This window comes from Gymnogyps californianus, chromosome 3 (genome assembly GCF_018139145.2).
Source record: "Gymnogyps californianus isolate 813 chromosome 3, ASM1813914v2, whole genome shotgun sequence".
In the NCBI taxonomy this organism is placed as follows: domain Eukaryota; kingdom Metazoa; phylum Chordata; class Aves; order Accipitriformes; family Cathartidae; genus Gymnogyps; species Gymnogyps californianus.
The window spans coordinates 34,022,148-34,045,647 of NC_059473.1; the positions used below are offsets into that span (position 1 = coordinate 34,022,148).

Here is a 23,500-nt window from a genome sequence, read left to right on the forward strand (position 1 = left end):
ATTGCTGTTAACACCTTTATCTGTAAATCACTGAGTAGTACGGTGGTTTTAATAACTGTATGTTCATATCTTTAGTTAAGGAACCAATTAACAAAGCCATCCTTGCCTCAGATCTAAACCACTTGAATATTAACACTAAATGCTTTATCATAAATGTTTTAAATGTGTAAGGCAAACTCAGCTTAATGAATTACCCTACATTTCAGTGTTCCAAAATTGTTTGTGCAGCAAATTACAAATTGAGCCAGCAATACTTTGCATTGATTTTTCTAACCACCTCCAACTACAAGGAGTTGTATCCATAGGTACAATTTTCAAATCATAAAAATATTGATGAAGAAGCTGTATCCTCATTTTTATGTTACCAGTACTTAGCTGATTCCACTAGAGTATTGCTTGGCACTTTTCTAGTGTAATTTTAACATAACAAATGGTAGTGTTCCTTGCATATATCCTTGGATATATTTCTCAGTAGGTAAAAAATTATACTGTTTGTGGGGGGGCTTTTTGCTTGTTTGGTTTTTATTTTATTTTTTATTTATTTTGACATTTTATTCTTCATATGCATTTATGAGCTGCTTTTGAGAACCCTGGAGGTCTTCTCTTACTCTCTTCTGCTTATGTGCTCAAATACCTAGAATTGCTGTACTTCTCATTAGTAATGATTCATCCAGACAAGCCTTATGTAAAAAAGGTTCTTTCAGTAATGGCTGTCTTTTTTTTTTTTTTTTTTAATCATTTTCATCCTCTTTTGAAAGTCCACCTTTCTTTGCCACTGTCTGTCAGATATTGAGACGCCAGAGCTAAATACAATTTTCTGTATATATCTTCGCTACAGTTTTATAGGAAGACTTTCTAAATCCCTTGCTTTTTTAAACACAAGTCAAAACCACAATTATTTGTTGAGCTACCTTGATACAGGTTGATATCTCTCTTCCCCCCCCCCCCTTTGCTTCTAGATTGCTTTGTTCTAATACTTTTCAAGTATTTCTTTGTCATATTGTATATAGTCTGATTCCAGTCAAAACCTAGACAGCTCTTACTGAGGTGTCCTCGGAGTACGAAATAGTTATTGCATGTTAAATTCATAGGCTGGTGGAACATGAGAAGCTGGGATTCTCAGATTTCATTGAACAGAACTTTCCTGTATTTTCTTCTGTTTTATTCAATATGTTTAAAAATGTGGAGGCTACAATGTATCTCTATAATGAAGCCTGAGCTAAATTGACCCAAAGCCATGAAACCACATCAGGATATACTGTGATTCAAAGAAAACCAGTCCTGTTGAAGATTATGTGCATTTTGGAAAGAATCTGGCTCTGTGTCACACCAGCCTGGAAGGTATGCAGAGCAAGCTCATGTGGGCTCTCTAAATCCCATGTCCACTTTGTGCTAGAACCAGACTTCCTGAGGAACAATGCTTTCTTCTCTATTTAAAAGAACTGGTTTTTTATATAAGATTTAATTTATTAGGGTCCCATTTTATGTATTCAGCAGAAATGGCATAAAGATAAATGAAGGTGATATTTAAGTTGGGTTTGGCTGCAAAGTCGAATCAGGGATAGGATTTAAATACAGATTTCATGGCATCAAAATCTTACTGTCTTCTCCTACCAGGTTGTGAGTTCATGTGGTGGAAGTCCATTATGAGATCGGGTGAAATTACAGATTCCTGCCTGTATCTAGACAGGTTCTGCGAAATAGAACTGTTTTGAGTTGAGATCTGACCTGAAACAAAATCTGCAGAGCCAAGTTCAGACTTGAGAAATTGAATGGAACTAGAGATGCACACAATGTGAGGATTCAGATTCAAGGATGTTTACCTCAAATTTGGGGTTTTCTGTTTTTAAAAAAAAAAAAAAAAATTGGAAACCAGTAATGAAAAAATTACCATTTGTAAGCTTATTATTCTTACATATGGAATACAAAATACATCATGCATTATCACATCGTGCAAATGTTACTTATGTACCCATGCACATCAGTGTTAATTCGGTTAAATATGTTCAGAAACATTGGTTGTTTGGTTGATATGCTGCTTATATATAGTACACAAACAATTATATATCCAGTGTAATTATTGTATATCAATATTTTTAGCCACTTGAATGCTGCAGCATAAAACATCTGGATACACATTTTAGCACATTACAAAGAGGAATGTATTATGTTTCAAACTGCTACACTGTTGCTTGTGTTTGCATCAATTGTGAAGGTGAAAATGTTTGTTACTGTACAGTCTTTGCAGGTGTTACATATGCTTTTCCTACTAGAGTTCAATGATTTTGTCTTGTGTAAGTGTTTTGATTTGTCACTGTTGTTTTCTATATTTGCAGCAGAGATTTCCTTTGGTATAAAATAGACTCTATTAGACTTTCTCATCTAAGTGCAGGAAAACTTGTCTCCTGTCAAAAGACAGAAATGCTTTCCACGTTTGTTCTGGCTTAATTCTTTATTTTATATATTTATTTTTGTCCACTGTTTTTCCACATGATTTAATTCTGGCAATAGATTTTTCCTCCTTGCTTTTTTTTATCCTCCTGCCATGAGTCTGTTGATTCAGCTGTGTGAGTCTGAAGGATTATACGTTTTACAGAGTTGTCAATAAATGGGGTTTAGATGGCAGTGAATAGCACTGTTTCCTTTTCCACTAAAAGACAAACAGAATGTCTTCTAATGCCCTTGTGTGCTGGGCTGTATCTCGTGCATCTCTGTGGCAGTGATCAGAATGTGAATGTTAGTGGTTTCTAAGCAGCTAGAGGAGATACAAAGTATGTAGGACTAGCACTGGTGTCTCATACCAAATACTCCACGAAGGAAAATGAAATGCCAAGTTCTTAAGAGCTTGTTTTGTATATATTGGATTTAGTTCTTTATTTTAGTTCGCTGTTGCTGTTCTGGGATGCTTTGATAGTAACTTAGAGTGGATATCAGTGCAAAATAGCAGTTAATTTCCTTTACCTCTCATTACTTAGTCTTCTGTCTCAATATTCTTAAGAGATTGGAATCTGTACTTAATATACTCCAGAGTTTGTCTGTATCTTACTGGTGTTATTATAATGAAGGATTAAAATGGATCCTAGAGTATGCATATTTTTATGCTTTGACACATATGTCCTAAATACTGTTCTGATGCAAGCAGCTGAGCTTTGGTTTTAGTAGTCCTCCAGGGTATCCACAGCTGAATCAGTGGTATGCTCAGCAGCAGCTGTTACCCGAATTAAATGTGTCAGCTGTACAAATGTAAAGAGCAGAAGTAAAACATAATGTAGTTGTTCAGAAGTGTGAGTATTTGTAGTCAGAACAGAGTGCCCAAGTCATAGTTTTATGTGAAGGTGAAGAATTGCTTGGGGAAAAATAGGGGATGGATAAGGGCCATTGCCATGTGGGTACCTAATTAATCAACCCAGGTAGTTCATTCAGATTTTAGTAGTTTAAAATTCTACCAAGACCCAGTAGAACATGCTGTTTCCCTCTGGTTAAAATAATTTTCTTGTTAGTGGGTGGAAAAAAAAAAAAAGAAGAATACAGATTTTTCTAGTATTCCTGTTGTGGGAATTTCAGGGCCAAGTGCAGCATGACTGACTGTGACTAGAGAAGTCTGTGACATGTGGATGAAACTCTTACAGCACTTAAATACTATCAATATCCATTATTCTCAAACAGGGCCAGAAACCGAAATAAAATGTCTTCTAAAGGGGCAAAATTCTCATGCTGCAGTCCTGTTCACCTGCCAGGGCAGTACTTTTAAACTCCCCAAAGTGATCAAGGTTTTCTCTTTGAAGAATGAGTCAGGGTTCTTTCTGTCTTCCCCCCAGTCTATCAGTTGAGTCTAAAGTCCATTGACAGAGCTAGTCTAGCCCTTGAATTGTGATTCTTTTAATCTGCTATCACACAAAGATTTATAGATAACTTTGTGTTATATAAAGCTGCTTTGTTCCTGACAGGAAAGTGCACAATTTCTAATTTCACTGGAAAAACTGCCTGTAGTGTTTTTAATGTCTGTCCTCCTCATTTTTTTGTCTGCCATGTCTCTTCCTCAGTGAGCAATGTAATTAAAATTCATAGTTTGGCACCGGGATTTTGATTATATAGTTAATTCTTCATCATTCCTATGTCTCAGATTAATCAGGTTTGCCCAAGCTTGTGTCACCCACTGACAAGGTGCTCTTAAAGTTTTTTGGTTCATTTAGGGTTTGGACTTTCTGCTGTTTTTTACCCCTTCCATCTTGTGGTAATCAAAGCTTTTAAATTATCTTATAATTCAGCATACACAAGTAAGTCTGGTCAGTGGTCCTCTTTAATTAATGACATGCTTGCCAAGCACGAGAACTTACAGAAGAATGATTCTGTGTGGCTATCGAAAATAATTAGTATACACATTTATGTTGATTTAATCAGCACAAAAGATACCTGTATTCTATTTCAGGAAATGTCATCTGTTAAAAATATGATCTTTAGTTTGTTTCCTCTGTGTTTTCTGATTCAGAGGACTGCAGTAATTGCAAGCATGTAGTGTTGGAGGTGGGAGAATACCACTCATCTTAGAGGTGAAGGTATTTGTTCTCACTACTTGAACAGGTGAAAAGTAATTGCAAAACTATGCAAAGTTTGACCTTATTCTTAAGTATCTAAAAGAATCGAGATCAAATCAAATGTTTTATTATGCAGTTAGAGGTTTTATTTTATGTCCATATGGGTTGATTTGTTGTTTGTAGCATACAGAGGGTACAGAGAGTGGAGAAGTTACTCGCTCCAGCACTTCCAATCCCACAACTGCTTGTTTCTTTTTCCCTTAGTTGCAAGACGGAAAATATGAAGTTAACCAAGTGTGTTGGGTTTGTGTAGCAGGGGAGGGGCTACAGGGGTGGCTCCTGTGAGAAGCTGCTAGAAGCTTCCCCGGCTCCAAACTCAGACCCGCTGCTGGCCAAGGCTGAGCCAATGGTGGTATCGCCTCTGTGGTAGTGTATTTAAGAAGGGAAAAAGACTACTGAGGTAGAGAATACAAGGGTGGAGGAAGATGGAGGAAGAAGAGCAGCAGCTACAGTAAAAAGAGAAAGAGGAAGAAGAAGATGGAAGAAGAAGAGTAGCTATAGTGAAGAGAGGAGTGGGATGTGAGAGAAACCACCATGCAGACACTGAGGTCAGTGAAGAAGGCGAGGGAGGAGGTGCGCCAGAGCAGAGATTCCCCTGCAGCCCATGGTGAGACGGCAGGCTGTCCCCCTGCAGCCCATGGAGGTTAACACTGGAGCAGAGATTCCCCTGCAGCCCGAGGAGGATCCCATGCTGGAGCAGGTGGCTGGGCCGGGAGAAGGCCATGACTCTGTGGGAGAGCCCATGCTGGAGCAGTTCACGGAGGACTGCAGTACATGGAAAGGACTTGAGTTGGAGAAACTCATGGAGGGCTGACCCTTGTGAGAGGGACCCCACGCTGGAGCAGGGGAAGAGTGTGAGGAGCCCTCCCCCTGAGGAGGAAGGAGCGGCAGAGACAACGTGTGACGAACTGACCGCAACCCCCATTCCCCGTCCCCCTGCACCGCTGTGGGGGGAGGAAGTAGAAGAATCAGGAGCAAAGCTGAGCCCACGAAGAAGGGAGGAGTCGGGGGAAGGTGTGTTTTTAAGATGTGGTTCTATTTCTCATTATCCTACTTTGATTTGGTTGTTAACAAATTAAATTGGTTTATTTTTCTCCAAGTCGAGTCTGTTTTGCCTGTGACCCTAATTGGTGAGTGATCCCTCCCTGGCCTTGTCTCGACCCATGAGCCTTTTTGTTGTATTTTCTCCTCCCCATCCTGCCGGGGGGGAGGACTGAGTGAGTGGCTGCGTGGTGCTTTGTTGCAGGCTGGGCTTAAACCACAACACCAAGATTCATTTGTTTTCTTATGGGATGTAATTTTTGTATAAATATGTAAATAGAAAGCAAATGTTAAGACAGTTAAACTTCCAAAGTTGGACTCTGCAAGATATATGGTTACTGAAATTGTTCATTCCTGAAGTCTTAAGTATCCTTTGATCTCATGATGATGTCTTATAGTATAGTCATTTCATAACAGGAGCCTTTGGAGGGGGCAGGGTGTTCAACCTATAACTTTTTCAATGTATAGGATGTGAACTGTGGTTCTTGAGTGAGGAGCTATTGGATACTTTTCTCTGATTCACCGAGTAGCCTCACACCTTGTCTGCCATGCAAAGCACAGTGGCAGAGAACATTGTGTCCCAGTCTAGCCTGGCTCCCTGCGGGTAGGGACCTCTCCTTAGGTTTGAGGTCTAATTAAAAAAAGGAGATGAATTTCAGCCTCTTTTTGAGCAAATGCCTTGAAGAACAGATCATTATATAGAGAAGGATTATCAGCACCAGTATTCACAGCGGTTCTGCAGAAGAGAGTCCCAGCTTTGGAGTCCAAGTTGACAGAAGGATCTCCCTACAGTTGATGGAGAGAGAGATGGATTTTCAAACATACATCTGGCCTGAGCATTTTCTTCCTAGTTTGCTGTAGACAGTTGTACACAGAGCCTGCTCACTGATCTCATCTCTGTCAATGTTACCTAACTATCATCAGGTATGATACTCTTGCAGGTATGATGCAGATTTGCTTGTGGGAACCAGAAGGCTGTTAGATCTTATGGTGTTTAATTCTCAATTGTCTATACCTTAGGCCTTTTAACAAAGTCGGAGAGCCTTACCTGTTGCTGCTCTGCCGTTCAGAGCCAAAAGCAATATCATGGTGTTGTGGGCTAACCCTGGTGTGCAGCTCAGCCTCACGCAGCTGCTTGCTCACTCCCCTACAGTGGGAAGGATTTCATTCACTACTTCCCATCGGCAGGCAGGTGTTCAGCCATCTCCAGGAAAGCAGGGCTCCATCATGTGTAATGGTTACTTGGGAAGGCAAACACCATCACTCTGAGCCTCTCCCCTTCCTGGTATGGAGTATCCCTTTTGACAGTTCAGGTCAGCTGTCCTGGTTGTGTCCCTTCCCAACTTCTTGTGCACCCTCGGCCTACTCACTGGTGGGACAGGGTGAGAAGCAGAAAAGGCCTTGAACACTGTGCAAGCACTGCTCAGCAGTAACTGAAACATCCCAGTGTTATCAACACTTTTTCCAGCACAAATACAAAACAGCACCTTACAAGCTACTGTGAAGAAATTTAACTCTATCCCAGCCAAAACCACTACAGTATGTTTTAAAAACTTAGAGTGATCACACAGAACACGTTCCATGCATTTTAAGCTTTTGTCAAAGTTGCGTGTGCTGAATAGTTGTTCGTATTAATTTTGTTGCCTGTGCTCTTATATTCCAGCTAACAAATCACTCCAGGAAAATGATGACATGGTACACATACTCTGATTGCCTGAAGGATACTTTTACTTTTAATCATGACTCAGTTGCATTTCCATCTGGCAGAAAACTGCTTAGGAAAATTTACACATTTTCAAGCATGTAATGAGCTATAGTAGGCATTTTAAAAGTCTGAAATCTGTATGCTTTGAATTAAGACTTTGTTGCTCATATTGAAGTTGTCCACATTGCAGTTTTTCCTCCCTGTCGTGTTTCTGAGCCAACTCTTTGTTTTCAGCCTGTTGTTTAGTGTTCTTCTCATTAAGATTTACTACCTCAATATTTACAATGTCTTCATCTGACTCTTCTGAAACAGGTTATGTACCTTCAATATCGCTCTTCATTGGTGATATTTGAAATTCAGATACAGCTTGTTTACCTAGCAGTACTAAGCATTTCTAATAAATTCTGCCTTATTTGAAGGAAGATTATCTTTACAGTCTCAGGCTATGGCGGCTTTAGTATCTTGCATCAAGTGTAAGCTACATAATAATAAGCTACAATTTTTATGCAAAATCTGAGAATGTGATTTTAGAAGTTAGGGTGTTTAAAGTAATTTTGGAGATTGCATTATTTTAATTTCCACCAAGTAGAAGAATGCAAGATTCAGGCAGGAAATCATGTTGATCATTCACCTTGAGAGAGATAAGGAAAGAATAAAATATATGTATTGTATTGCGGAGAAAGGATGGGGTTTGTCATACCATTACGTTCTACCTTGCAATAATATTAGAGCATGGAAATGATATACTTTAGAAGATTAATGTATACATGATTATTTTAATGGATGGGATTTTGTTTTATATTACCACAAAATTTCCGCTTTCCAGCAATGTGAAACATTGTCACCTATTGTTCAAAATAACTGATAGGTTATTTAGCATACCAGAATAAGCGTTGTTCCTTTCCACCTGTTGGCAGAGAATTTTACTAACCAGTGAGTGATATGTTATTTAACCTAAGTGTGCAGTATGATAACGATGCTTTTCCCATGGCAAACTATTCAAATCTTGTGTCTTTCACCCTCTTGATATATTAACAAAATCCGAAAAGGCCAAAAACAATCAAGAAGTTTGCTCTAGTGTTACAATTTCATAACACAAAAAATCTAAATAAATTAGCTTTTAAAGCTAATTATGAAGCAGTTTCTTGTGTTCCTATTAATATTGTTACTTTGTTTATTCTCTAAACTCTTTAAAGCAAGGAAGTGTAACTGAAGTATGTCAAAGTATCTCCATTAGTAACGCTCTGTTGGTTAGCCTGGAGCATGTTTTGTCCAAGCAGCACAACTCAATCAATACCTTTCTTGCCTGAGAGAGATAAGGGAGTCTCTATGGTGAGCCAGCCTCCTCGTGCACTTATAAATGTTCCAAGACTGTTCCCGTGTTTAGTCGAATTCTGTGCTTCTGATGCTGGATAGAACGAGAACATTTACTGTTGTTGGATCCTGGTCATTGCCTGTGTATTTAGGGTTCATACTGTGCTCATGAATTGACAAGAAGAAAAGAATCTGAAAATTTTGGACCAAATTGGACCAAATATGTCTGTGCCTGTAACTCCAAGGAGGAGGCATACCCTTAGCTGAAGATGTCTACCAGACCTCCTAAAACTGAAAGATTCATTCAAATTTCAGGTTAACTTTCTCTGAACAGCAAACTGTTAGTCCCCTGAATAATCTGATTATTATCTTTTCAGTGGATCTTCAGTGTCAGTTTTGCAGAAGGTCAGCTTTGTGAGTAGAAACCTCGAGGTCTTGCTCCTGTGTGTCTACTGTGCTTTTGCTACGGCTGTACCTGACTGTGTGCCACTTGTAAAAGCACTGCAAATTATCCTCGACATGTTAAGAAAAACTGAGGCTGATACAGTTTTGCCTTCATAATGTGAATCCCAAAATATGGCATTTCACATATCACCTTGCAGCAACTGACTGGTTCACATGGGCAGCTCTGGGGAAAGAACTGCTGTTTCCCTGACTGTTAACCGAGATTCCTGCAATGCTCTTTGCAGGCACTTGTCACAGTTACATAGTGAGGGCTAAGTTCTGCTTTACTCTTAAAATACAGGTTCAACTTCTTTATGAAAAATAAATATTTTCTCCAGTTTTGCAAGTTTTACTTTTTCTACATAGAATTACTTGCAGGAAATTTGCTACTGTGATAATTAATTGATCTGTGAGTTAATATTAATTAGGGAATAGCATATAATTCTTTTTTGTTTCAAGTCATGATAATTGAAATAATTTTTTAAAGTGAAATTTTGAGCATATTGTATATCAGTTTTGTAATTTTAATCAAAATATATAATAGTTGTTTTTTTTAAATGAAACTTATATAAGCTAGAAGGAGCAGAGGTCAAAAACTGGCAATTTTAGCGATGTCATGATATTCAGGTAACTTAGTTGTCTCTTGCAGTTATTTGCATGTAATAGGTCGATTTAAAAAAATTATTTTTTTAGAGTATTTTTCTATGTATGGTAAAGACAAACGAATATCAGTAATAACAGTCATTGAGGCTTGCTTATAAGAGCTCTTTCATAAGGCACTCAAATCTTGAAGTGTAGGAGGAGGTTGAACATTAGTATGGTAAATAGCTATGAGGTTTTTTTATTGTTTAAAAAAAAAATCTCAGGACTGAAAGCTGTGTATCTTTTCAACTTGGTATGATGAAGAACACAAGCCAAAATGATGCTGTTGGTGAATGGCCATTATGTTGGAACTATAATTATACTGCATAAGTGAAAGGTTGTTTTATACCACAGACCAAGGATATTGCTTAAGATTCATACATTCTGATACTTGTTAATTGAAATGAGTTCATTTAATACAAAGCTTTCTGCAGTGTGGGTAACCCATTTTGTGGGGTAATTGTATTTGTTTTAGGTAGTTTTCTGTGTTGCTTGTTCGACATTTATTGAGATGGTGTACAATATTCCATTTAGGATTTTACAAAATTTATAGTAAGAACTGTTGGATCTCTTCAGAAAATGCGGGAATCGGACTGAATCAAGGTTAATGGCTGTTTATAGAAGGTGAAGCCTCCAGGGTAATACAGAAAGTGAATAGATCACAGTGTTCAAGACCAGCTCTATTTGATTTTCAGTTAGAGTCTAGAAGTATGAGTTATACAACCAGGAATGAAACCCAGAGCTAGCTTTGTTTCATAACATTTGACTGTTCAGATTTTTTTTTTTTTGTTATTAGTAAAAGATACACCAACAGTGACATTGATATCCTGTACATCCAGTGTTAGAATTAGAAACAGTCATATTAAAATGGAATTAATTTTTGGCTTCTGCAGAGAAGCCTCACTGTTGGGTTTGTCCTGGCTGTATGAAATCTTTCATTGTGGTGAAAAGTAGTTGGTAAAGGGATTTTTTTTATTTTAAAGCCTCCATGAGCACACATTTGCACTAACAGACCATTTCTGAACCAGAAGGTCCCTCATTTTGCTTTTCTTGGCAAATTAGTCCAGAAAGATTTTTGAAAGATTTCACAGCTCTTTAAATTCCCCCCCCCTTCCCCCCCCCCCCCTTAAATTGTACTGGAGCCAGCATCCTGAGTAGGTGCAAGTTTGCTGTGAAATTTATACTCTTATTACTCCTTTTCTTATTTTAATTTTCTTTTTTTAACAGTTACTCAGTTCTTACAGGCCTGCACAATATAGTCCAACTGAATAATTTATATTTTAGTGCATATAAGTTTGTCATGCTGAACTTGAGCTACTTACCTTTTTTTTTTTCCCTCTGTAGGTATATTCGAATTGTTGGGACCCACAACACAGTGAACAAAGTTTTCCATATTGTGGCATTTGAATGCATGTTCACGAACAAAACCTTTACTCTTGAGAAAGGTCTGATAGGTAAGAGGTAAAACTGTTTTCCTTTTGCATGAACCGTTGCAATCGCTTGCCTTTTAAGACTGGCCGTCACTGCGCTCTTACTCTACTTCTGTTTCCACACAGAAATCTCTAACTTGAGTTAAATGATGCTGTAAGCATAGAATTAGTTGGCCAGTCCTTGTGACTTCTTTGAAATTCCAGTTCTGTGGATTAATTAGTGACACTGCAGGAATGCTAAAGTTCAAATTAAATCAACTGCTGCTGACAAAGCCACTGGTAATTGAGTCACTCTGTGCTGCTAATGCGTTTTTTCTTTGCATGTAATAGTATGGTTGCTCTTGCCTCCCGCTAGGTTAGCCTGAATTCTGTAATGAGGATGGAGTAACCAGAGCTATTTATTGCAGTGAAGATGGATTTGGGCATTTAGGGCCTCTTATACAGCCTAGTTTCAACTGCTGAAAGTAAACTCTCATGTGTTGATTTTCCCCCAAAGAGTCGTAGACACGCTTAGCCATGGCGGAACGTTATATTGGCTACCCTTGTTCTCAGAACGCCACGTTGATGGAGCTCTGTTACCTCTGGAGCTCGGGACAGGTTATATAATACTGATTTAAGTATCTCTACATAGTACTGCATTACTTAAGGTAGAAATCCCCAACAGAACAACAATACTGAATGATAAACTATGTCAAAGTAAGATTTAATATTGGGTCTTTCGATAGTCCAAACAGGGTGATTTCTGTGCTTTCTTCCATATAACTCACGCGAGTGAGATCATGAAATGCATTGGGAAGAGTTTTGTGTGCCTTTTAGTAGTTGTCTAGGTGGGATTTCCCAGTTTGTTACTTCTGGCATGAAATTGGGAATTTCAGCAAAATTCTCCGAGTTCATGTACGTTTTAACCATATATTTAAATTTTAAGTATGCACCTATGATAGATGGAAAACAGTTTTCAAAAAAGAATGAGAGGAAAGATCTTAGTAAGACATATTTCTTTTAAATTTTTTTTTCTGAGAAAACTATAATATTTAGCTGTGAAAAACTGGGACCCAACTCCTTCAGCCTGTTCCCCATGCGTTATACAAAGGCATCGCATGGTTACACCTGATCTCATGAGGTTTGCTGTGTAATTTCATGATGGTTTTTTAGAAACATAGAATAAGTAGCCTGACAAATCACACTTTACTAATTTTCATGTTATATAGCCCCAAAGTGTACAAGCTGTCCCATAATGCAAATAGAAAGTTTTCCCTTTGTTTTAGGAAGTTTGCAAGTAGTACTGCAATTGCTATTGACAAGAAAGTAGAAAAAACAGTAAGGAAGAACTGTGTTTAAAGAAAACATCTACCTTCAGTAAACTAGTTAGCGGAGAAACAAAATATTTCAAGTTTGATAAAACCTTTGAGATAAATTTCATATTTAGCACTGCCAGCTATGAATTTTTTAAAACTTCATACAAAATCAGAATTATTGTGTGCAAATAAGTGGTGCATATATCTATATGTATTTGATTTAAGATTATCAGTCTTGTTTAGCAAATACTTAATTTAGGACTCAAATAACATATTTGCTTTCCGTGTATGTTCATGGAAGTGTACTGACTTGTCTTTCAGATACTCAATGATATTTTGTGGTTTAGTGAGCATTTTCGTGAGATGAACTATTTGATCTGTTTCAGCATTTCATGAGTTTCAAAGATGATCTAGGGGATGCGGACTTTATATGGCTTTATTAAAATTTATCCATTTATGAAAATTTGTTTTGTAGTTACAGAATCTTACAGGTAAATAGGGTTTGGACTACATAATAGTAAGTATCCATTGTTGTTCATGGTGATCAGTGGAACTATGCTGTCATTCAGCGTGGGTCAATCAAGCTGTTGTACGTGTAAGTCATTTGAAGTGATCTACAGTAAGCAAAAAGAGGCCTGTAGGGCTCTACAGCTTTTTATATTGAAGGGATAGTAGTCAATGCAATTAATAGAAAATTAAAAGTGTAAGAATTCAGTGAGTAGTTAATTGAGAGAGGGATGTGGACCAACTTCTGATTGTAAATGAGGCAGCAACAGTTGGATACATGACCCTGCAGAATTTATGGTGAAAGGGACAAATGGAAAGATTTTGGGACTAGTTGAGGGCAGTCCAGTTGTAAAATGGTACAGGGACACAATGGCTGTTCCACCAGAATTCATGGCCATCAATATTACCTATTCAGAAATATTCTCAACAGCTTTGATCCAGCAAAGTGACCTTATATCCATTTAGTGCTTTGTTTTACATACCTGTGATGGTTGCTGTAAGGTAGCATGTTGTCTGGCTCCCTTGATCAAGCAGACTGTCCCAGTTCCACTTCTGTAAAAAAATCTGTATGACTACCAATGGAGTAGTTGGCACAGATTTATTTTATTGCTCTAATGAGGATTTGTAATGTTTGTTTCTATTTCTGCAGTGACTGGATAGGGTAAAGTGAACTAAAAGCAGTTAGGAAAGCTCCACAAAATACATGAAAGTGCAGTAATCAGAGTAGGTTGCTTTCAAGCTTGACAGAGTATAGAAGTTTTCATCCTCAGCCCTTGAAAACCAGTATTAAGTAATACTATTGGGTTCATTTTTTATCCCATACGGTATTAAATATGATATTAAATTAGGTTAGAACAAACACAGCTGCTGTTTCTATAACCTGTTTTATTAAGAAAATGAAATGTTGGTCAGCCCTTGAAGGCCCTATGGTCCTTTCAGAAAGACTTTGTGACCCTTACTTCTTCCAAAACAACACTGAAGGTAATATGCAAAGAGTTTGTCATTTTGTGGTGGGTTGACCCTGGCTGGATGCCAGGTGCCCACCAAAGCTGCTCTATCACTCCCCTCCTCAACTGGACAGGGAAGAGAAAATATAACAAAAGGCTCATAGGTCGAGATAAGGATGGGGAGATCACTCAGCAATTACTGTCATGGGCAAAACAGACTTGACTTGTGGAAAAAATTAATTTAATTTATTACTAGTTAGAGCAGGATAATGAGAAATAAAACCAAATCTTAAAAAAAACACCTTCCCCCCACCCCTCCCTTCTTCCCGGTCTTACTTTACTCCTGAATTTTCTACCTCCTCCCCCCGCAAGCTGCACAGGGAGATGGGGAATGGGGGTTTCGGTCAGTTCATCACACATTGTTTCTGCCACTCCTTCCTACTCAGGGGGAGGACTCCTCACATTCTTCCCCTGCTCCAGCGTGGGGTCCCTCCCACGGGAGACAGTCCTCCACGGACTTCTCCAATGTGAGTCCTTCCCATGGGCTACAGTTCTTCACGAACTGCTCCAGCGTGGGTCCCTTCCACGGGGTGCAGTCCTTCAGGAACAGACTGCTCCAGCGTGGGTCCCCCGTGGGGTCACAAGTCCTGCCAGCAAACCTGCTCCAGTGTGGCCTCCTTTCTCCACGGGTGCACAGGTCCTGCCAGGAGCCTGCAGCAGCGTGGGCTTCCCACGGGGTCACAGCCTCCTTTGGGCATCCAGCATGGGTCCTCGACGGGCTGCAGGTGGAGATCTGCTCCACCGTGGACCTCCATGGGCTGCAGGGGGACAGCCTGCCTCACCATGGTCTTCACCACAGGCTGCAGGGGAATCTCTGCTCCGGTGCCTGGAGCACCTCCTCCCCCTCCTTCTTCACTGACCTTGGTGTCTGCAGAGTTGTTTCTCTCACATATTCTCAGTCCTCTCTCCAGCTGCAATTGCTACTGCCATAACTTCTTTTCCCTTTCTTAAATATGTTATCCCAGAGGCGCTACCACCGTTGCTGATTGGGTCGGCCTTGGCCAGCGGCGGGTCCGTCTTGGAGCCAGCTGGCATTGGCTCTATCGGACCTAGGGGAAGCTTCTAGCAGCTTCTCACAGAAGCAACCCCTGTAGCCCCCCCACTACCAAAACCTTGCCATGCAAACCCAATACACATTTGAAACCTCATTCCAAAGAAATAAGGCCACTAAGATGTTTGTTTAAGGATCTTAAGAGTAATTATTTATTTAATTTTCATGAAACCTATTCAACTTGGTCAGAAAGCTGTATATACAAAGAGGGTAATTTATCAGATATATTACTACTGATATGTAGTATCTATGTAATGGCTGTCACTGTAAAGTGAAGATTAGAAGGCTGGTAAACAAATAATAAAAATGAGGCGCTGTTTCATGATAACAGCAATTTTATGTTGCTGTGTTTTTGCGTACAAGGTTTTCATGACGAATTATTAACTTGACATATTACATTTAAAAGTTAATATGGAAAATGATTTATACAGTTACTTTATACAATACTGGATGCAGTACTGACATGACCCATTGGTAGTTGAGTAGCAGTTTTGAAGTAAAAGTAGCAGGAAATGCTCTTTCTAGCACTGTCTGGTGTTTTAGTGTTGATTTACCCTTTGTTGTCTTCTGAAATGAGGTAAATGACAGAAATTAATTCAGTCATATACCATTATTCCCGAACGCAGATGTTAGGGTTGAGATGTAGTTTTCCTTTTGGCATAGTATTATCTCTAAATGTGTAAGGAAGTTAACAGTTCTACATATTAGATTCACGAGAATGACATAACTGTTTCATACAACAGGGATGTAAATATTTTTTAAATCTCAAAAGCATAGTGTTTGCTTTTAATGAACTTCCGCTTCTGAAATTTTGAATGGCCTTTAGTCGTTAATATTTAATCTAGAATCCAAAACAAATGAAAATTTTCACAAGCAAGAGACGTACTCCTTTGGAGGCAGAAGTGGTACCTGGTGTGATGTGGTGTTTTGTAAAAGCTTCTGATCTGCCCAGTGGCAGGAAGCTACAACAGTGGGTAAGGGGCTGCTTCTATGCAATGCCTCCTTTTGGTTTTGGGTTTTTTTTTTCCCGCCTAAATATAGGAACCAATTCCTCTTTTCTGCCTCAAAGGGAAAAAATTTATAACCTCGCTTAGTCCTTTAATCAGTACTCAGTGCTGAGGGGCAGTCAAGGACTATGCAGGCATGTGGGTTTGACCAGCCTACCGTCCTATTTTGAACTTGGTTAAGGTCATAGGGAGTGCAATGTGGAAGGCTTTTATATGAAGTTGTGTTTATCTGTAGGCTGTCTCAGTCTGTTAGACTATCTTGTAACTTGTACATTAAACACGAAAGGGAAAACAGTGAATAATGACTGAAGAGCAGGAGATGGATATAAAACACTGGAATGTCCTTGGTCACCCTCTGGGGAATGCTGCTCAGTACTTATGAATCATTGTGAACCTTCATTTGTGTGCTATTCAGTGCCTTAGAACTTGTTTTAAAAGGGAAAAAATGAAATTAATAAATAATCATTCACTTGTCTCTTACTCTCTGGCAGTTATTTAAAAAATAAAAATAAAAAATTAAATGTATAACAGAGAGAAACCAGGCATATCAGTTTCCTAATGTGTGGTTCAGCTTTGTAAAAGATTGCTCTATGTCTCTCCAAGGAAGCAGTGAGAAATGCTATTTTTGTGTCTAGTTTAATGTTGACTCCACACAAAGCTATCGTATTTTGTTTCTTCTCTTTTTGAAAGGTTAGCCTTCTTTCAAAACCATGCAGGTTTACCCAGCAGTGTAAGTCAGCTCTGCTACAAGCATAGCCTTAGGAAATTACGAAAATTTGAAGACAATCTAAATACTGCAGGGATTTCCCCCGCCCCCCCACTTTCTACAGGAAAGGACAGCCACACGGTCAGTTTAGTGACTGCTACCCATTCTTCAACAGAGATCTGTTCATATGGTTATAGTTACTTTTTTTTTTCTTTTTCTTTTCTTCCTATTTCCAGTGCCACGACAAAGGATGTGTACTTCCTAGGGCTCTTCTGAAACAATTGCTATTTCTGAAAGCCTTCTTCAGACAGAATGTTTAATGAAAGAGCCCTGTAGCCAGCCAATTGGTTGCCAATTAAAAGTATGGCCAGTTCTAATGACTTGAATGCTTTTGTTCTAATTTATTGGATCAGAACTCATGAGCTCTAGCAGATATCAAATGAAAAATCAGCCTTCTCTGAAGTTATTCTAATCCAAACTGACAGTTGGACATAGGCAAATATTAGTGGGGTTTTCTTTTCCAGCTAAATATGGCTTGCAGAAAGGTTTTCACTGAAACAGGTGGAAAGGCTGTTGATATTTGTTTGAAGTTGGTATTTCTTGAGTTCTTGATTGATTTCTTGACTGAAGATTCAAATGAAATGTAGCAATGTCATCAGCAAGTTTCAGCTCAAGAAAAGAAGAAAGAGTATGTGGAAGGGGAGACAGGACTTTGTGACTGTACTTTTAATTAACTGAAAAGTCTGTAGACTTAGTATTTTCTACCATGTAGCAAATAAACAAGTGCTAATTCATATACTGAATAACGATTAGACTTAACAAATCTTTTGGCATGTGGAAAATAATGAAAGGGAAATGCCCAACATCCTTTTAATTATTTAATACAATAAAATCAAACCCTGGAATTGTAGTGACATCCCTAATTCTTTTTTTTTTTTTTTTTCCCTTGGCTCTCAGCTTTCTTTTTTCTAACCGTCACTCTCTAGTGAGGAAACTTTTGTCAGCTCAGTAGATGTTCAGGTAGAGAAGGAATGCAATTTTACCATTAAAAATGGAGTGATTGAAAGCTGAGCATTTAACAGATGTCAGCATGAGAGAAAAATCATGTCTTCGTATTAACTAAAATAAAAATTTATTTCTTCCAGTATAATTTCTTGTTTATCGTTTCTTCACAAAGTGATGGGTTTGTGTCTTAAGAGAATTCAGTAAAATGAACAGTTGTGTTGCAATTATGACACTTTAGCTGAGAACCTTTGACTGACTGTTGCCTAGAGTACAGTATAAATATATTCAACAGTCCATAATGCTTTAAATTACTACCTTCCTGTAAAATAAGACTACTTAGTAGATCTGCTGTCTCTCTGTTTGTTTTAGTAATTAAATTAAGGTTCATTAAGGGATGGTTTTGTGAGCTGGTGCAGGAACCCACTCCATTCTGTTCCTTCCTGTGTTGCAAAGAGTTGTTTGAGGATTTTCTGTCTTTTTTTTCTCCCCCATGTTAGCCAATTGATTGCAGTGAAGTTATAGTGGATGGGCAGAAAGCAAAATCTGACCTCTCCAGACTTGGAGATGAAAGGAAGTACTTGAAACTCAGATATGGAAGCCAGTTAACAACGGCTGCATTCATTTTTTTTCTGAGTACTTCAGGGAAAAAAAATTCCTATGGAAAATCAAGTATGCTAAAAATTAAGAAAAAAAAAAAAAGGAAAAAAAAATAAAAAATGCTTAAGGAGTGATAAATAAATATGACTGAGGCTACCACACACTGCTGGTACATTTTTCTCCTGGGGGATCTCTAAGGACAGTTGAATAACATATCTGTCTTATCTTTAAATATAGATGTATATTGTATATAAGTATAGATGGCCCTTAGGCCATGCCTTGAAAATGACAATCCTTTATAAAAATACTATTAGTAGAATTAAATATAATGCTAAGCTGTTCATCGCTCCATACTGCAGCATAAGACCAGGAGACAAGAAAGTAAGTTTTAATAAATGTTTTGATGCTGCTGTCCTGTAACCTCAATCTTCTTGTTTTGTTTGCTTACAGAATGTGTATGCTTTGCTAACGCGTGTCTTTTCTGTTCCATAAAAGCAAATCAGATTTGTCAGAGCAAAACTGCTGTATGAACAGTGGAAAAAATAATTTCTGTATTTGTAATCCCCTCTCTTCTTTTCTCTTACAACATTGGTTGCTGTAAAAGCTGGATAGCTGGTGGATTAAAAAAAAAGAAACAAAAATAGACACAAGGCTGTTGGTTTTGGCAGTATGTTTTTGTAAACAAGTGACCTAAATTGAAGCAGAAATTCTAATGGGAAAAAGGAAGATAACCAGAAGACTTGAAAATACAGCACAGAGCAGAGTCCCCACCAGATGGTATTTTTAATAAATTTATCAAGCAGATATAAAAGATGATAATGAACATTCAAAATAGGGAGTGGCAGACCCCTCTAGAGAGGAAGAACGGTATGGCGCCTTCTGCACACTGCAATTAGTTAGAATCACTTTCTAATTAACCGTTGTAGGGAAGACCACAGAATTATATTAAAAACACACTAAGACAGTTTCTATGCGGTTGTTAAGGAGTTTGACTAATCAGGGTAACATCATCTTAGGAGGTCACGGATTAGTGCAGAAATCTGAATGTGAGAAGGAGCGGGATGACGCTCAGAGGGCATGCAGGTAAAATGTTGGATGAACTGAGGTGTACTGTTTTCAATTAATACCTTACATAGCTCAGAGGGTGTCCGGAATATGCCACAGAGCCTCAACGTGAACATTGATTTTGACACTTCATCTTTTACTTGTTTTTTTTAACCAAGATTTCAGTAGCTTCCTCTTCCTACAAAAAGCAGCAATATATAGAAGATGCTTTAATGCCTATATAAAAAGGATACTCAAAGAAGTTCCCTTACTGCCAAGGAAAAGAGGAAGAAAAGGAATCCAAGGCAAACTTTATTTCTATGCCAGTACTCTTCGTTTGCATTGTTAGTCTTTGCTTTATTCAGATTGTTCCCAGTGAAGTACTTCTAATGTCTACCACCTGCCCCCGCATAAGAATCTGGGAATTTCTGAATGTCTCTTTTCAGTAATAGGGAATCAAGAGGTTTCTATAATAATAATATGGTGGGTTTAGTAATTTTTTTTATGAGCAAACAGAGATGATAGTACATTTGATAGTGCAGTAGATTTTTCAGAAAGCATTGCTTTTTCACTGCCTTGGATTATTACTTGGCAATGAGCTTGCACTTTTTTCCCCTGTGTGTTTTATGGTGTTTTGGTTGGTTGGTGGTTTTCTGAAGATTATGCTCCTGACACACAGAATCCTAGCTCTTCATGGAAAATTATCTCTTTTTCGCATGCTGGAGACTCTTACAATCAGCTCTGAAATTTCACATAGCTATATTTTAGCCATTTTCAGATGTTGTAGTATTTTAAATACATATTTTACAGACAACTATTAAAAGTATGTAATTAAGTTATCAGTGTGTAGTGGGCTTAAAATGGTACATTTGCATCTCTACTATACATAATTTGTTTTCTCATGAAAATTCAAATAGTGTTGGTTTTACGTCTTTGGTATTTCTAATTTTTTTGTGCCGTTCTTGTTTTGGCTTGCTCATTTTTTTTCTGATTTTCAAAAATGTTTGGTACGAGATATTGTGAATTTGGAAATTTTGTTAAATTGATCATTGTCATTCCGATAATTTTTGGTAACTTATTTCTTCCTCTCTCTTTTAAATTGCATTACCACACAGATTGGTTGTCCTTTATCAGAGGTTGACACAAAAAAAATCTTAGCTTTTTTTAATACAGCCTGTGCTGAAAGAATTTTTGTTATCATTTAGATAAAACAATTAGTGCTTTTAACATTTTCCCCAAAAAAAACAAAGGCTCGCAGGCAACCTTAATTTTTACGGGTTCAGAGAGCATCATTTTTCAGCCTTGTTAATATTAATTTTTTGATTGAGAGAGAGACTAGAGAGCGTTTGAAAAGTTGAGGAGGTTAGCTAAAAACTGAGCTGGACCTGACTAGGGCGTCTTAAATAGCTTTTTTTAATGTTCATCTGTCATCTTGCTGGAAGGTGACGTTCAAAAAGCTTGGGTTTCTCTCTGAATTACAAACAGAAAGAAAGTGCTGTACTTGATTAAATGTTAACAAAGGGAAATAATAGGTAATTCCAAAAATAAGTGTTGAAGCACTTGTAAAACAGTGCTGGAAAAGTACTCTATGCACGAGAAAATACACTTCCTTCTTACAGCATGCTCCCAGAGGAGCTGCTGTTGTCTTGATCTTTGATGAAATTGCTGAAATTATGTCAAGTTCTAACTATACTATGAATTCTGTTTGATTTGAAAGGAAGGGGGAAACTACTTAGCGTTGGATTTAAATCAGATTAAGCAGGACTAAGTAAGTACAAGAAGAGCATTCCGCTCCTTGGAAAGTTTTCTAGTAACCAACACTAAAGTTACGTCCTTTGCTAAAGAATAACAACTCCCAACACTACACTTTTATTGCTGAGCATGTAATGTTCCTCTGCTTCTAAAAATGCCTAGTAGAGGGTTATATTATCCTTTATCTAATTCGGTTTATAACAGCAGTTTCCAAGCTAGAGCGTTCAGTTTTGGATGTACCAGGGAGAAGGAAGAACTGAAGTTAGATGATGCTGACACATGGACCACAGTATTGGATATGTAGACTGATTGCAAGAGGGGCTGTAGAGGTGAAAGAAAGAGTTCATTATAGATGTTGCAGCACAAAGTAGCTGGCCCTGGCCTGTGCAATTAGAATTGTAATCTTACATTTTTTTACTGAAACTCCCTTCCTCTTGTTATGATTTTTCTAGGAATGCTTTTACTAATTTGAAAATTCTTTGAGTTCACTAACTTGCTCATTTTCCCTGTAATATTCAAATAACTGCATATAAGTTAATGAATGAAAGCAGGCAAATTTGATATTCTGCAGTAATATCTTTGACTTTCTTTGGCATAGCAGGCTACTGTATGCTGGCATTTTTCATGGCTGCATATAGGATAGGAAAAAGAATTATCCAGCAAAGATCTTTGATGAAAATTAACATGGCAGGGGAGGGCGGCGGGGGAGGTACTGTATAATTCCATCACTATCTCCTGGAGGAAAATCATTACCCTGTGTTTTGGCCTTCCTTTTTTCAAGAGGATGAGTTCTAAGTAGTTTGTTTTCTTTTGCTATGGGGTTATTATAATTTCTTTTTTGTGGCATTCAGTCATACCTTTTTCCTGTCTCTTGACTGAATGAGAAATACTTCTGTGCTTGCTGTTCCATTTGTGTGGCGGATCTATTGGTCTCTCCTTCCCTCTTGTAGTCCAATACTTGTATTGAAGGATTTTGTAAGTATTAAAAAGCATTTTCATTTTCTAAATTCTGGGGTGCAATTTCTGATCACAGTCAGAAAGACCATCAGAAGTACCAACAGGTATGTGTTGAGAATAATCTCCTGAGCTGTGAGACTTCAAGCCCTGGTTTTGCAGACTTTGAGTCCTGACTTTCCACAGTCCAGATCAGTGCTTTAAACTATCTCCCGCTTACTTTTCTTTTTTCTTCTTTTTTCTTCTTTTTTCTTCTTTTTTCTTCTTTTTTCTTCTTTTTTCTTCTTTTTTCTTCTTTTTTCTTCTTTTTTCTTCTTTTTTCTTCTTTTGGGGGGGGAGGAGAGAGGTTTCATCATGAAAACAGGAAGAAATTGTTTGAAAATTTCAAAAGTTTTGCTGGACAAGATTTTTTTTTTCTCAATTGTATTAAAAGAGTGCTTTCGTATCACCACAACAGAAATCCAATTATTAATTTACCAGGCTATTCTGGGACCAATGCTATAAAAGTTATCTGTACCACTTGATTGTGCTTCAAAGTTCATGTTAAATAAGATTTAAATTTCCTTGTGTTGATCATACTTTCATCCTCCCCCCCCCCCCCCCCCCCCCCCCCAAATTCTTTGGCAGAAATAAAGACCATCGGTATCTGAACTGTTTTCTGACTGTATGTCTGTCGTCTTTGTGTTTTTAATTCACAGTTCCCACTGAAAATGTTGCAACAATTGCAGACTGCGCCAGTGTGATTGAGGGTGTAAGTCGCAGTCGCAATGCCTTATTGAATGGAGACACAAAAAACTATGATTGGGATTCTGGGTACACATGCCATCAGCTTGGGAGTGGAGCTATTGTAGTACAGCTAGCACAGCCCTACATGATTGGATCAATACGGTAAGAGGGATTATTTTTCTCTAACTTAAGGGCAACAGTGAAGCTTTTGCTAAGCAGTTATTTTCTTTAGAATAGATGACATTTGGCAACAACGGTAATTAGGGGACTAGTTTAGTAGTCATTTGGCGTCTTACTTCAGTATAATGGGCATGTTAAAAATTAAATGTGTGAATTATATGTTGAGATACAGCAGTGTAATTCCAGAAAATATTACATTTCAGAGGCATAATAATAGTAATAGTCAAATTGTAAGATTAAAGGTATATACGTATATTGAAATAGAAATTTAATTGCAGCCTCACTTGTGGTCAAAGTAGGTGCAGTTCCTCATATCCACCTCATTGTGAAAACAGAAACATTTATTGAAGAAAGCCATCATCTCGAGTCAGCCAGGCTTCCTTTTCACTATACAATTAGTACCAGTTCTTACTTGAACATGGAGTGTATAATAAGGGTACAGTAACCTGAATATTGCTTTACAGTGTTGGATTAATGAATGTGTTTAGATCTGGATTG

General features: G+C 38.0%; 1 protein-coding gene across 3 annotated transcripts in view; it reads left to right on the plus strand.

Annotated features, from left to right (window-relative positions):
- The window catches only part of BTBD9 (BTB domain containing 9), a 129,311-nt gene that overhangs the window by 68,723 nt on the left and 37,088 nt on the right, over positions 1-23,500 (plus strand). For all 3 annotated transcript variants that reach the window (XM_050894695.1, XM_050894697.1, XM_050894698.1), the window contains exons 7-8: positions 11,086-11,195; positions 22,795-22,984. In XM_050894695.1, coding sequence (XP_050750652.1) covers positions 11,086-11,195; positions 22,795-22,984 — 300 coding nt within the window. The remainder of the gene's footprint in view (positions 1-11,085; positions 11,196-22,794; positions 22,985-23,500) is intronic.